The following is a 13048-nucleotide window of genomic DNA, read 5'->3' on the forward strand; positions in this document are numbered from 1 at the left end:
GACATAGTGGACAAAACATATACCTCAACCCACAATCCCTCCACACTGTGCCGTAGAGAGGAACACATCTTATCTTGACACACCTCAAAAGATGCCATCCTTAGATTCGGGCAAAACGTTAGGAGCAAAAACTATCGCACAGCCTGAAAAACCCAAAAAAGCCAAGTAGGGGTGCCTCCAGGGACAACAGAGAGATAAAAGAAAGATAACTTAAAGCAACAATAGGCTTAAGTTCTCGGTTGTTAGAAATTTGTATCTGGTATGAGTGTGAGCAGAAATTTGTATCTGGTATGAGTAGGAGCAGCAGAAAGTGTGATTTTTAATGAAGTCTGACCGGTGTATGAGCATTGCGTGTGGGAATCTGGCCTAACACATTATATCTTGTTGTGAGGATCTTGACGTGCGAGTTGCTTCTCATGTTCACTTCTTTACATTCTAGGGCTCCATGAAACACCTTTACCCCCAAGTAAGTAGAACAGATATCTATCCCTCAGGTGTTCATCCCCCTTGATTTCCATTCAGGAAACCCATAGCTATGCTGCCTGTGTGATTTTTTTAAAAAATGCATGCCGTTCTTTTCTCCAGCTGTGTTGCCAACCACCACCGCATCTCCTGGGATCCAAAACTTCACAGTGAACTTCACCATCACCAGCCTCAAATATAGGTCAGAGATGGGTGACCCTAACTCAAGAGTGTTCAACTCTACAGCCAGAGTTATGAGCAGACTGGTAAGTGTGATTGGACATGTGGCCTTGTCAGAATCGCTTCCCTCCCCACAATGAGGACAAAGCTGGAGGGCCTTGTCTTCAGGGAAAGGCTGAAAGAGTTTGTGCTATTTTCCTTCAGAATTCAGTGTCTTAAGGGGAGACCTGGCCTATGTGTGTAAGATGATGCATGGTGTGGAAAAAGTAGAGGAGATATTTTCAGCCAACTAAGTCGGTGGGTGGCAGGCAGAGGTGGGATCCAGCAGGTTCTCACAGGTTCCCGAGAGTAGGTTACTAATTATTTGTGTGTGCCGAGAGGGGGTTACTAATTGGTGATTTTGCCACGTGATTTTTGCCCTAGTTATGCCCCTCCTCTCAGCAGTTGCGCGCAGAACTTGAAGCAGTCTAGCAGGAGGTGCACTGGCGTGCATGGCAGCCTGCGCCTGCGTGCATTCGTTTCCCGCCCAAGGACCGGCGCAGTGGCTGCGTCCTTGCCACAGCCCTGCCCAGGAATGCCCTGCCCCGGAATGCCTGGCCACGCCCCCGTCGTGTCCCACCCAGCCCCATTGGCGCTACGCCACAGTTTGAATCCCACCACCATGGGAACCTATTACTAAAATGTTTGGATCCCACCACTGGTGGCAGGTTCAAGACAGAAAATAGGAAGTATCTGTGTTGTCCTATGCAAAGTTATTCCTCTCTGAAGCTCTTTGCTTTCAGGGTGACTGGAGTTAACTTAGCATAGGACCGTACCATGAGTTTGCCACATCTATATTGCATTGAAGAGTCACCAATCTGCAGTCTGGGTGCTTCTCCACGTGGAACTGGAAATCCTTTCTCTCTCTTACCAACCATATTTATTTCTGTTTTGCATTTGCACTAACCATTCAACAGGTTCGGAATTCAAAAGCTTGCTATTTATGGAGGTTTGAGTGATTCTAATGAAAAGGTAGTCCATGACATTTGTTCTTAGAAAGCATGGGATATAGAGGGTTCCTGGTTTTCTTCTTTTTATCCAAGACACAGAAAACATATAAATCCTAACCCAATTCTATGTGTTCTGCAGCTTCATGAAATGGTGGGGAGAGACAGCAATGATCTTGGGATTCTTGGGTGTCAACCTACAGGTTTTCGGTAAGGTGTTCTTCTCAGTGTGTAGAATTTTGTTACAATACAGAATTTATTCCTTGGAAACTGCTTGGGATCCTTCTGTGTCCTGAAAGACAACACTGTCTATATTCTTAACAAACCCTTCTGTTGCTGTGTAATTATGTGTGTTGTATCAGTTGGAATGTGGGACTGGGTGACAGTAACATTTCTGTGTGTAGAGTTTACAATGTAAGCGCTCTACACTTGATCTTAGCGAAAAGGCCGAGAAGCAATTATTAAACAATTCTTCTCCTTTGATTGTAAGCTCTGTGGCCAAGTTTATATCAGATATTTTAGAATAATTTATTCTGTACTGGTTTTCCATGCATAGAATAATCTGACCTGCCAATACTTGTTTTCTTCCTTTTATTCTCTCAATGCCTAATACAGGTTGTTGTTGTTATTGTTATTATGGTAGATTTCACAGCTGCCAGATCTTTAGCTGGTTGTTGGCCTTCATTACAATTTGAGCCTAGGAAGTTGTAATGTATCGGCGTAGTATTCGTGCGGATCCCAGCAGGGCTGCCTTCTGAATTTGACAGATGTTAATTTTGTCAATTCGAAGATGTTTCAAGTGCTGCCCCAGTGTTTCGGGGATGGCGCCCAGCGTGCTGATTACCACTGGGACGACCTCAGCTGGTTTGTGCCATAGATGCTGAAGCTCGATTTTCAAATCATGGTTAGGGGGCTGGCTCAGAATCTGAGGACATATACTGCTTTTAGTCCTCAAGAGCGCACAGAGATAGTCTATGGACCAAATTTTGAGCAGCCGTACTTTGATTCCATATAACCTCAGTAACGTCTGAAGACCTCCCAGTTTTACTAAAGTCAGCATCTGGATTCCAGGCTTATCGCTGTGGTCCTGTCTGTAAACCAGCAAAGTGCCTGCCCTAATGATGAATGTGCAAGATCAGAGTTAGCTTTCACGAACAGCATGGTCCCTAAGATTAATGTTATTTGGATATTTGGTCAATATAGCAGATTTTGCCTAGTAATACCAGCATTTATATGGTGTGCAGAAAATAATCACTCAAGACGTATATTGCGAAAGTAAAACTTGGGTTAACTCAAGTAGATTCAGTTTACTTTCAGGTTGCAGTTGAAAGGAGAGAGAGGAGCCTTATCTAAAGAGTATTTTCCCTATCACAAGTGGCCGGATAACCTGGCATCATGTGCAGGGAAGCATTAGGACATTGTTTCTACAGGAGAGACCTGTAGACAGGTGTGACTCCATGCAGAGCCATGTGAAGACTAGAGAGGACAAATGACACAGGAAGAAGGCACTTCTCAGATTAAGGAGAAACTGCTTATACACACGAAGAAGAAGAAGAAGAAGAAGAAGAAGAAGAAGAAGAAGAAGAAGAAGAGGAAGAAGAGGAGGAGGAGGAGGAGGAGGAGTTTGGATTTATATCCCCCCTTTCTCTCCTGTAAGGAGACTCAAAAGGTCTTGCAGTCTCCTTTCCCTCCCCCCCCCCACAACAAATACCCTGTGAGGCCAGTGGGGCTGAGAGAGCTCTGAAGAACTGTGACTAGCCAAGGTCACCCAGCTGGCATATGTGTTGGAGTGCACAGGCTAATCTGGTTTTCCAGATAAGCCTCCACAGCTCAAGTGGCAGAGCAGGGAATCAAACCCAGTTCTCTAGCTTAGAGTGCACCTGCTCTTAACCACTACACCACTGTTGTAGACCCAACCCCCCTCAATGTCCAGGCATACTGGGTCACTCACTGCACCAAAAAGGAATCCACCAAAAAATAGGTTTCAGTGGGCATGACTCCATCTCCTCCTGCTTCTTTCCCTCATTTTCCTGCTTCTTTTATTGTGTAGGCTACATAGACATACATAAGGGTCCCTTATGTATGCTAGATAGATGACCAGGGAAAAAAATAAAATTAAGAGTGTGGGACATGAAGGAGAGAGAATGGGAAGCTTCTTGGTTTATAGAAGAGAAAGTATGTTTATCTTGAATTCTAACTATTAATTAATTTAGAAAATGTTTAAGCTGCCGCATCAGCAGAGGTTCTAACAGCAGATTCCAGGAGACTGCATTAATTTTTAAGAATGCATTAATTTTAACTATCACACAGCCAGTTGAAAACAACAGGGAGAGCATCATGGATAGTAGATTTCTTTTTTAAATGACAGGGCGACCCATGTTTCGTCGACAGGAAACAACAACCAACTGATCAATAGGAATCAACGAAGCCCCCAAATCCAGCCTCTTCTTTTGCTCAAATGTTTCCACGGTTCAAAACTATCTACTGAAATTCTGTCTCCACACAGATCATTAAGAAATGGACACGAAACCGGTGTGGACGCCATCTGCACTTACCGATATGACTCCACCACGCCCACATTTGACAGAGTGAAAATGTATGGTGAAATAGTTAACCGGACTCAGAATTTCACCAAGACAGGCCCCTATCTCTTGGACAGAGACAGCCTCTACGTCAATGGTAAGCTTCTGATTTTGGGTGCCTGGAGTCACGCACAGACTGGATTAAGTGTGGACTATATCTTGTTGTGAGGATATAGACGTGAGAGTTGCTTCTTATGTTCACTTCTTTACATTCTAGGGTTCCATGGAACACCTCCACCCACAAGTAAGTAGAACAGATATCTATCCCTCAGGTGTTCATTCCCCTTGATTTCCATTCAGGAAACCCATAGCTATGCTGCCTGTGTGATTTTTAAAAAAATGCATGCTGTTCTTTTCTCCAGCTGTGTTGCCAACCACCACCACCACCGCATCTCCTGGGACCCAAAACTTCACAGTGAACTTCACCATCACCAGCCTCAAATATAGGTCAGAGATGGGTGTCCCGAACTCAAGAACATTCAGCTCTACAGCTAGAGTCGTGAGCAGACTGGTAAGTGCGTGGGGCATGCAGCGTTGCTGTCCGAGGGTGGTTCACTTCTTGTGCGAGGCCTCTCTATAATGACACACATCACACCATTGCTGGGGTAATAAATTGGCCATAGCCATTTTATTGAGCAGAAGCGTGAGGCTAAGGTCTGGATCTGGTCGTGCGGGTATGTGCTACAGCTCAGCAGGGCGGGTGCCCTGTCCCGAGCTTCAATCTACTGTGGGGCTCTGCCGGGCGGTCGCTCCTGGCCAGAGATGTTCCCCCTTTCGGCCCGGTTCGACAGGGCGGTCGCCTCTTGTCGTTGTTGCCATTCCCAAGGGGAAGGCGCGGCTCCCTAGCCCCCTTCCCCTTGCCCTTCCAGATCAATACCCATGCGCCAAACCGCCGCGAACTAGGCTATGACATAACAGCATGCATTAACATATAAAAGTAGGGTGAGGTGGGTGGGCAAATCGTCGGCCGGCGAGCACATGGCCTGAACAAAGGAGGGCAAGCCCCTTTAAAGCCTCGGCTCACTCCTTTCCTCTGGTGACGCTGCCCCTTCCCACAGTGGCTCCCTTTCCAGTTCCGCCCTTATCTGGGCAGTGTCAGCTGGGCTCGCTCCAACCCCCTCCCCGAACAGCAACTCCGCCTCGTGGTAATTCACATGCGCCTTTTGTCAGAAAAAGAGCAGAATCGCTCCCCTTCCCACAGTGAGAAGGACGCTGAAGACCCTTGTCTTCAGGGAAAGGCTGAAAGAATTTGTGCTATTTTTCTTCAGAAGAATTGTGTCTAAGGGGATACATGGCAGAGGTTTGTAAGATTATGCACGGTGTGGAAAAAGTAGAGAGGATATTTCCAAGCAACTAATCCAGTGGGTGGCAGGTTCAAGACGGAAAACAGCATATATCTGTGTATTCCTATGCAAAGTTATTCCTATGCTCTTTGCTTTCAGGTGACTGGAGTTAACTTAGCATAGGACCACACCACATGTTTACCACACCTAGAAGGCATTTGAAGCATCACCAGTTTGCAGACTATGGCTCATTCCGCACATGCAGAATGATGCACTTTCAAACTGTTTTCAGTGCTCTTTGAAGCTGTGCGGAATAGCAAAATCCACTTGCAAACAGTTGTGAAAGTGGTTTGAAAACGCTTTATTTTGTGTGTGCGGAAGGGACCTATGTCTTTCTCAACCTGGCTCTGAAAATCCTTTCTCTTTTTCACCATTTTTTTTTGGCATTTGTGCTAACCATTCCACAGGTGCAGAATTCAAAAGCTTGCTATGTTGTAGTGGTTTGGGTGGTTCTAATGAAAAGGTAGTCCATAACATTTGTTTTTGGAAAGCACGGAATGTAGAGGGTTCCTGGTTTTCATGTTATTATCCAAGACACAGGTCGTTTCCCCACTTACCTCGACCAACCTTTGCTGCACGCTACTCCCAGCGTGCGTCATTTCTGGCGCGCTCCCAGGCTTCCCCACAACCCGTCATCAAAAGGCGCCGTTTTGAGGAGCGCCAGGAATGACGCGCGCTGAGGGGGCGCGACAGCGGCAGCGTCGGGTCGGCTGCGTTGCCGCTGCCCCTGTAGTGGGGAGTGCTGGGGGACCCCACGCTACTTGGGGAGAGTAGCGCGCAGCCGCAGGTAAGTGGGGAAACGACCACAGACAACATATAAATCCTAACCCAATTCTCTGTGTTGTGCAGCTGCATCAAATGGTGAGAAAGGACAGCAATGAAGCTGGGAGTCCTTGGTGTCAACCCACAGGTTTTAGGTAAGGTCCCCTTCTTAGCGTATAGAATGTTGCTTCAATACAGAATTATTCCATGGTAACTCTTTATGATCTTTTGTCTCCATTCATTCATTCATTCATTCATTCATTCATTCATTCATTCATTCATTCATTCATTCATTCATTCATTCATTCATTCATTCATTTATTTATTTATTTAATAAATATACCGCACTATCCCAACAGGGCTCTGGGCGGTGAACAATATAAAACATCATAAAATAACAATTTAAAATAGTTACATTCTAAAATAGTAGCCCACAACCCCACATATAAACCCAAAAACAACCCCCCTCAGAGAAGAACACTGGGTCTCAGTGGTGTTAAAGACCCTTATAAGCAGAGGGGGACAGGGGCACGGGCATGGGCATGGGCGCCATCAGCGGCTGGGCTCTCCGAAGGCCCGGTTTTAGACAAAATCATCTATATTATTAATTAATCCCTATGTTGCTGTGTAATTATGTGTGTTGTATCAGTCTGCTTTTTAAAAATAAATTGCATTCGTGCTAACTATTCCACAGGTTCAGAATTTATGGTGGCTTGGGAAGGTCTAGTGCATAATACTTGCTTTTGGAGTGTGGGAGATATACAGGGTCCCTGGTTATCTTGTGATTCCTGGTTTTCAAGCCACAGGTATTAGGTAAGGTCTCATTGTTAGTGTGTAGAATGTTGCCACAATATAAAATTATGCCATGGAAACAGCTTGGGTTCCTTCTGTCTCCTGAAAGACAAAAAACTAGATAGATAACAAGGGAAACCATCTACTGAAATTCTCTGTCTCCACACAGATCAGTAAGAAACGGAAACGAAACCGGTGTGGACGCCATTTGCACTTACAGATATGACTCCACCACGCCCACGTTTGACAGAGTGAAAATGTATGGTGAAATAGTTAACCGGACTCAGAATTTCACCAAGACAGGCCCCTACCTCTTGGACAGAGACAGCCTCTATGTCAATGGTAAGCATCTGATTTTGGATGCCTGGAGTCACGCAAAGACTGGAGTAAGTGTGGTCTATATCTTGTTGTGAGGATCTTGACGTGCGAGTTGCTTCTCATGTTCACTTCTTTACATTCTAGGGTTCCATGAAACACCTCCACCCACAAGTAAGTAGAACAGATATCTATCCCTCAGGAATTCATCCCCCTTGATTTCCATTCAGGAAACCCCTAGCTATGCTGCCTGTGTGATTTTTTAAAAAAATGCATGCTGTTCTTTTCTCCAGCTGTGTTGCCAACCACCACGACCACCGCATCTCCTGGGACCCAAAACTTCATGGTGAACTTCACCATCACCAGCCTCAAATATAGGTCAGAGATGGGTGTCCCTAACTCAAGAACATTCAGCTCTACAGCCAGAGTCGTGAGCAGACTGGTAAGTGTAAGGGGGGGCGTGTGGCGTTGTCAGAGAAAGAAGAGCAGAATTGCTCCCCTCCCTTACAATGAGAAAGAAACTGAAGAACCTTATCTTCAGGGCAGTGGCGAAGCTCCAAGGGGAAGGGGGGTTCGCCATGCACCGGGTGCACGCCTGGGAGCGTGGAAATCACCCCCAGGCTGCTCCCCTAATGCCCTCCTCCCTCCATGGCGCCCCGCGACACCCCCTTGCAGTCCCCTTTGGTGCCCCCTTCCCACACTTACCTTAGTTCCTTTCCTTTTTGAGAACTTTTTCAGGCTGCAAAGGCCTGTTCTCAGTAAAAATGGCCTGATGGGAACTATACTTCCCAGGAGACCTTGTGAGCCCCAAGGTCTCCTGGGAACTGTAGTTCCTCAGGGCGTTTTTACTGCGAACAGGCCTTTGCAGCCTGAAAAAGTTCTCAAAAAGGAAAGGAACTAAGGTAAGTGGGGGAAGGGGGGCAGGGTGAAGGGGGGTGCCGCGGGGGGGAATATAAAATGAACACCGGGCGCAGTTTGGCCCAGCTATGCCTCTGCTTCAGAGAAAGGCTGCAAGAGTTTGTGCTATTTTCCTTCAGTATAATTGTGTCTAAGGGCAGACCTTGCCCATGTTTGTTAGTTTATGCATGGCATGGAGAAAGTGGAGGGGATATTTTTCAGCCAACTAAGCCAGTGTGTGGCGGGTTCAAGACAGAAAATAGGAAGTATCCGTGTTATCTTATGCAAAGTTACTCCCTCTCTGGACCTCTTTGCTTCAGGGTGACTGGAGTTAATTTAGTATAGGGCAGTTGTGGCGAACCTATGGCACGGATGCCAGAGGTGGCACTCAGAGCCCTCTGTGTGGGCACTCGCGCACAGAGTTCATCATGTGGGAGGGGGGTGGAAAATCACCCCCCACAAACACGCATCTAGGCTGGCCTGGGCATGATCCTTTACCTGGGAGTAAGCTCGGTTGCTGGGAATGGGGCTTGCTTCTGAGTAAACCCTCCTAGGATCGTGATTCACGCACGGTTGCTTCACTAAGCTAACTCCTGAGTAACGCATGCCTTGGAGCAAACCGTTTTTTCTTAACTAAAACCTCAGTATTCAGGTTAAATTGTTGTGTTGGCACTTTGCGATAAGTAAGTGGGTTTTGGGTTGCAATCTGGGCACTTGGTCCCGAAAAGGTTCGCCATCACTGGTATAGGGCTTTACCATCCGTTTGCCACACCTATATTGCATTTTAAGTGTCACCAGTTTTCAGATTGGGTCCTTCACCAGTGGTTGGATACAACTAATTTAGCAACCGGTACTGGTGGTGGGATTCAAATAATTTAACAACTGGTTGTTTACAAGCACCATTTTAACAACTGGTTCTGCTGAAGTGGTGTGAACCTGCTGAATCCCACCACTGTCCTTCACCTCCTGGCTCTAAAAATCCTTTCTCTCACCGACCGGTTTATATTTCTTCTTTGCATTTGTGCTAACCATTCCACAGGTTCGGAATTGAACAGCTTGCTATGTTGTGGTGGTTTGGGTGGTTCTAATGAAAAGTTAGTCCATAACACTTGTTTTGGGAATGTAGGGGATATACAGATTATCTGGTTTTCATCTTACTGCACAAGACACTGGCAACATATAGATCCTAACCCAATTCTCTGTGTTGTGCAGCTTCATCAAATGGTGGGGAAGGACAGCAACGAACTTGGGATTCTTGGGTGTCAGCCCACAGGTTTTAGGTAAGGTCTCCTTCTTAGGGTGTAGAATTCTGCTACAGTACAGAATTATTCCATGGTAACTGTTTATGACCTAATTGTCTCCTTTTAGGCAAAAATATTTATATTATTAATTAATTCCCGTGTTGCTGTGAAATTATGTGTTGTATCAGTTTTTTTTTAAAAAAATGCATTCATGCAAACATTCCACAGGTTCAGAATTTATGGTGGTTTGGGTGGGTCTAGTGCAGGGGTGGGCAATTATTTTTTCCATGGGGCCGCATAAGAAACAGAAAATATTGTGGAGGGCCGGGCCAAAAGGCAGGGGGGCGAGGCACTTTTGAAAGCCCCGCAGAAGCCGGCAGGCAGGCAAGGCAACCGGCTTCTGCGGGGCTTTCAAAGACGCCTCGCTCCCCAGCACGGCAGGGGGGCCAGTCAGGGTCATCCGGCGGGCCGGATGTGGCCCGCGGGCCGTATAATGCCCAAGTCTGGTCTAGTGCATATCACTTGTTTTTGGAGCATATTGGCTATACAGGGTTCCTGGTTTTCTTGTGATTCTTGGTTTTCAAGCCACTGGTAACGTCTCATTCTTAGTATGTAGAATGATGCTACAATATGAAATTATGCCATGGAAACAGCTTGGGATCCCTCTGTCTCCTGAAAAACAAAAAAAAAACCTACATAGATGACAGGGGGAAAAAAATAAAATTAACCGAGATGGAAGTGAAGGAGAAAGTGGCAAAGCTTCATGGTTTACAGAGGAGAAAGAATATTTTTCTTGAATTTTAAATATTATTTAATTATTTTTTTAAGAAATATCAGCAGAAGTTTTAATGGTAGATTCCAGGAGATTTAAGAATGCATTCATTTAAAAGATCAAAGAACGAGATGTAGACAGTGGGGACAATATCATGGATAGTACAAAGGAGACTCATAAAAAGTCAACACGATTGTGTGTGTTTTTTAAATTATGGGTGGTCCATTTGTAGTCAACAGGAAAAATAACCAACTAATCAATGGGGGTCGACGAAGCCATATGTCCCAGCATCTTCTTTTGCTCGAACCTTTCCTCAGTTCAAAACCATCTATCTATCTATCTATCTATCTATCTATCTATCTATCTATCTATCTATCTATCTATCTATCTGGGGGGGGTGGGGGGGGGGGGGGGTGGGGGGGGGGGGGGGTGGGGGGGGGGGGGGGTGGGGGGGGGGGGGGGTGGGGGGGGTGGGGGGGTGGGGGGGGGGGCTGTCTGTCTGTCTGTCTGTCTATCTATCTATCTATCTATCTATTATTTAAACTTTTATACCGCCTGTCAAGGAAGACTCCACAGTCCCCTTCTACTTGAATTGCTTATTGATTCAATACACTCATAGAAACTTCTTTTTTGTAGTTTATTACATATAACAGGCAAGCTTACAAGTTGCTCTAACGAATTAACAAAAGAAAACTTCAGGAAAAAACGAACTGGGCTTCAGCTTCAGTTAAACCCTCACTCACTAACTGCCCTTCCTGTGTTCTGAGCCACATCCTCCAACTGACACTTTCAGAATGTTCCTGAACTCTTCACATGCCCCTTTTCAGCTGAAATTTAGGGGCTAAATGTCTCAAAATTTCAGTTAGATCCAATCATATCATACAGGCAATTATATATAATTAACCATTACCCTGACGACTTAGTGCATCAGCAATAATATTGTCCTTGCCCTTTACATGTCGAATCTCAAATTCATAATCTTGTAGGGCTAAGGACCATCTCAAAATACGAGCATTGCTGTTTTTCATCTTGCTCAAAAAGGCCAAAGGATTATGGTCAGATCTTACAATAAACTTAGACCCTATTAGGTAAGGATGTAATTTTTTGATTGCCCACAAAATGGCGAGGCATTCCTTCTCGATCGTTGAGTATGCACATTCTCTAGGTAACAGCTTTCTACTAAGGAAAACTATTGGATGCATCAATTGGTCTTCGCCTTTCTGAACTAATGTAGCACCTAAACCTCGTTCCGAAGCATCAGTATACACTTCAAATGGTTTGTTAAAATCAGGAGCAACTAATACTGGAGCATTTACAACAGCCCTTTTTACCCCGTCAAAAGCAGTTTGACATCTATCGCTCCAAACAACTTTAAATGGAGCTCGCTTTTTACATAAGTCTGATAATGGTGTAGCTAGTTCACTTAGTTGAGGTATGAACTTTCTATAAGGCCCAACTAATCCTAAAAAGGACTGAATATCGCTTTTTTGTAGTTTAAGAATAGGCCAGCCCAATTCTTAATACTGGCAACCTTAGCTTCAAGAGGCTTAATTTGACCGTTATGACACAATGATGACAAGGTATATCACCTCCTTCCATCCAAGGTGGCACTTATCAGGTCTCAAAGTTAACCCAGCTTCCTGAACCTTCTGCAAAACCGACCATTGTTATTATGTTTCAAGTAGATTCTCCCAGGAATTAGACATGATGGCTATATCATCCTGATAACCAAAGGCATAATCTAACCCGAGTAAGAACCTTATCAATCAACCTCTGGAAGGTTTTGGGCGCTCCGTTTAACCCAAAAGGCATTCTCTTAAATTGAAAATGCCCAAGCCATATACAAAGGCTGTTTTCTCAGAGGCTTCTTTAGTTAAGGGAATTTGCCAATACCCCTTTGAACAGTCCAAGGTGCTTATAAACTTAGCACTAGCTAATCTTTCCACCAATTCCTCCAAGCGGGGTGTGGGATAAGGATCAGAAGTTGTCATTAGATTAACCTTTCTAAAGAGATCTACACACAGTCTGAATTACGTTGGGAGGGTCACCCTCAGACACTTGCTTTTTTTCTTCACTGGTACTATGGGTGCTCCCCATGCACTGTTACTAGGCTCAATAATATCCCACTTCAACATTTGTTTAACCTCCTTCTCCACAACTTCTTTCATCACGATTGTTAATAGGGTATGGTGTGGTTTTAATAGGTGCATTACTTCCGAGTGTCAATGTGGTGGGAAATCAGGTGAGTCAAGCCGGGCTGTTCAGTAGCAATTCAAAGGAATCATGGCAAATGTCTAACTTGCTTGTTGCCCTTCTGATAAACCATCTGAAATTTGAACTTTACTCACATCAAGGCCACTCCTCAAAATTCCATTCCACAAACTCATCTGCGTTAGTGTAATCAACTTGGCGCTGGAAGGTCATTACAGATCTCTCTATACGGTTTTAACCTATTACATGCACAGTTCTCTGCCCATCATCTTCTTGAATTACATAATTGTCATTGGGTGGAAACCTGTATTATCACACTTAAGGTCCCTTCCAAGCCACATCCAACTTAACAGGCTTATCCACTGGCTTGGTAATAAAACTTTGTGCCACTGCAAAGCTCGCGTGGTCTATGTAACATCAAAGTAGGTCTTTTGCTTTTTTTACCTTTGAGCCTCCTTCAAATTCTGTGCTGCAGCTGTCCTTGCTTACTTGCTGCAGGGTTCTT

General features: G+C 45.0%; 1 protein-coding gene across 1 annotated transcript in view; it reads left to right on the plus strand.

Moving 5' to 3' along the window:
* The window catches only part of LOC125433268 (mucin-16-like), a 56883-nt gene that overhangs the window by 25797 nt on the left and 18038 nt on the right, over positions 1-13048 (plus strand). Inside the window, exons 5-15 of the mRNA XM_048497769.1 lie at positions 440-466; positions 586-728; positions 1771-1838; positions 4135-4307; positions 4428-4454; positions 4573-4721; positions 6403-6470; positions 7277-7449; positions 7570-7596; positions 7716-7864; positions 9532-9599. Of these exons, the coding sequence (XP_048353726.1) occupies positions 440-466; positions 586-728; positions 1771-1838; positions 4135-4307; positions 4428-4454; positions 4573-4721; positions 6403-6470; positions 7277-7449; positions 7570-7596; positions 7716-7864; positions 9532-9599 (1072 nt within the window). The remainder of the gene's footprint in view (positions 1-439; positions 467-585; positions 729-1770; positions 1839-4134; positions 4308-4427; positions 4455-4572; positions 4722-6402; positions 6471-7276; positions 7450-7569; positions 7597-7715; positions 7865-9531; positions 9600-13048) is intronic.

This window comes from Sphaerodactylus townsendi, linkage group LG05 (genome assembly GCF_021028975.2).
Source record: "Sphaerodactylus townsendi isolate TG3544 linkage group LG05, MPM_Stown_v2.3, whole genome shotgun sequence".
NCBI lineage: Eukaryota > Metazoa > Chordata > Lepidosauria > Squamata > Sphaerodactylidae > Sphaerodactylus > Sphaerodactylus townsendi.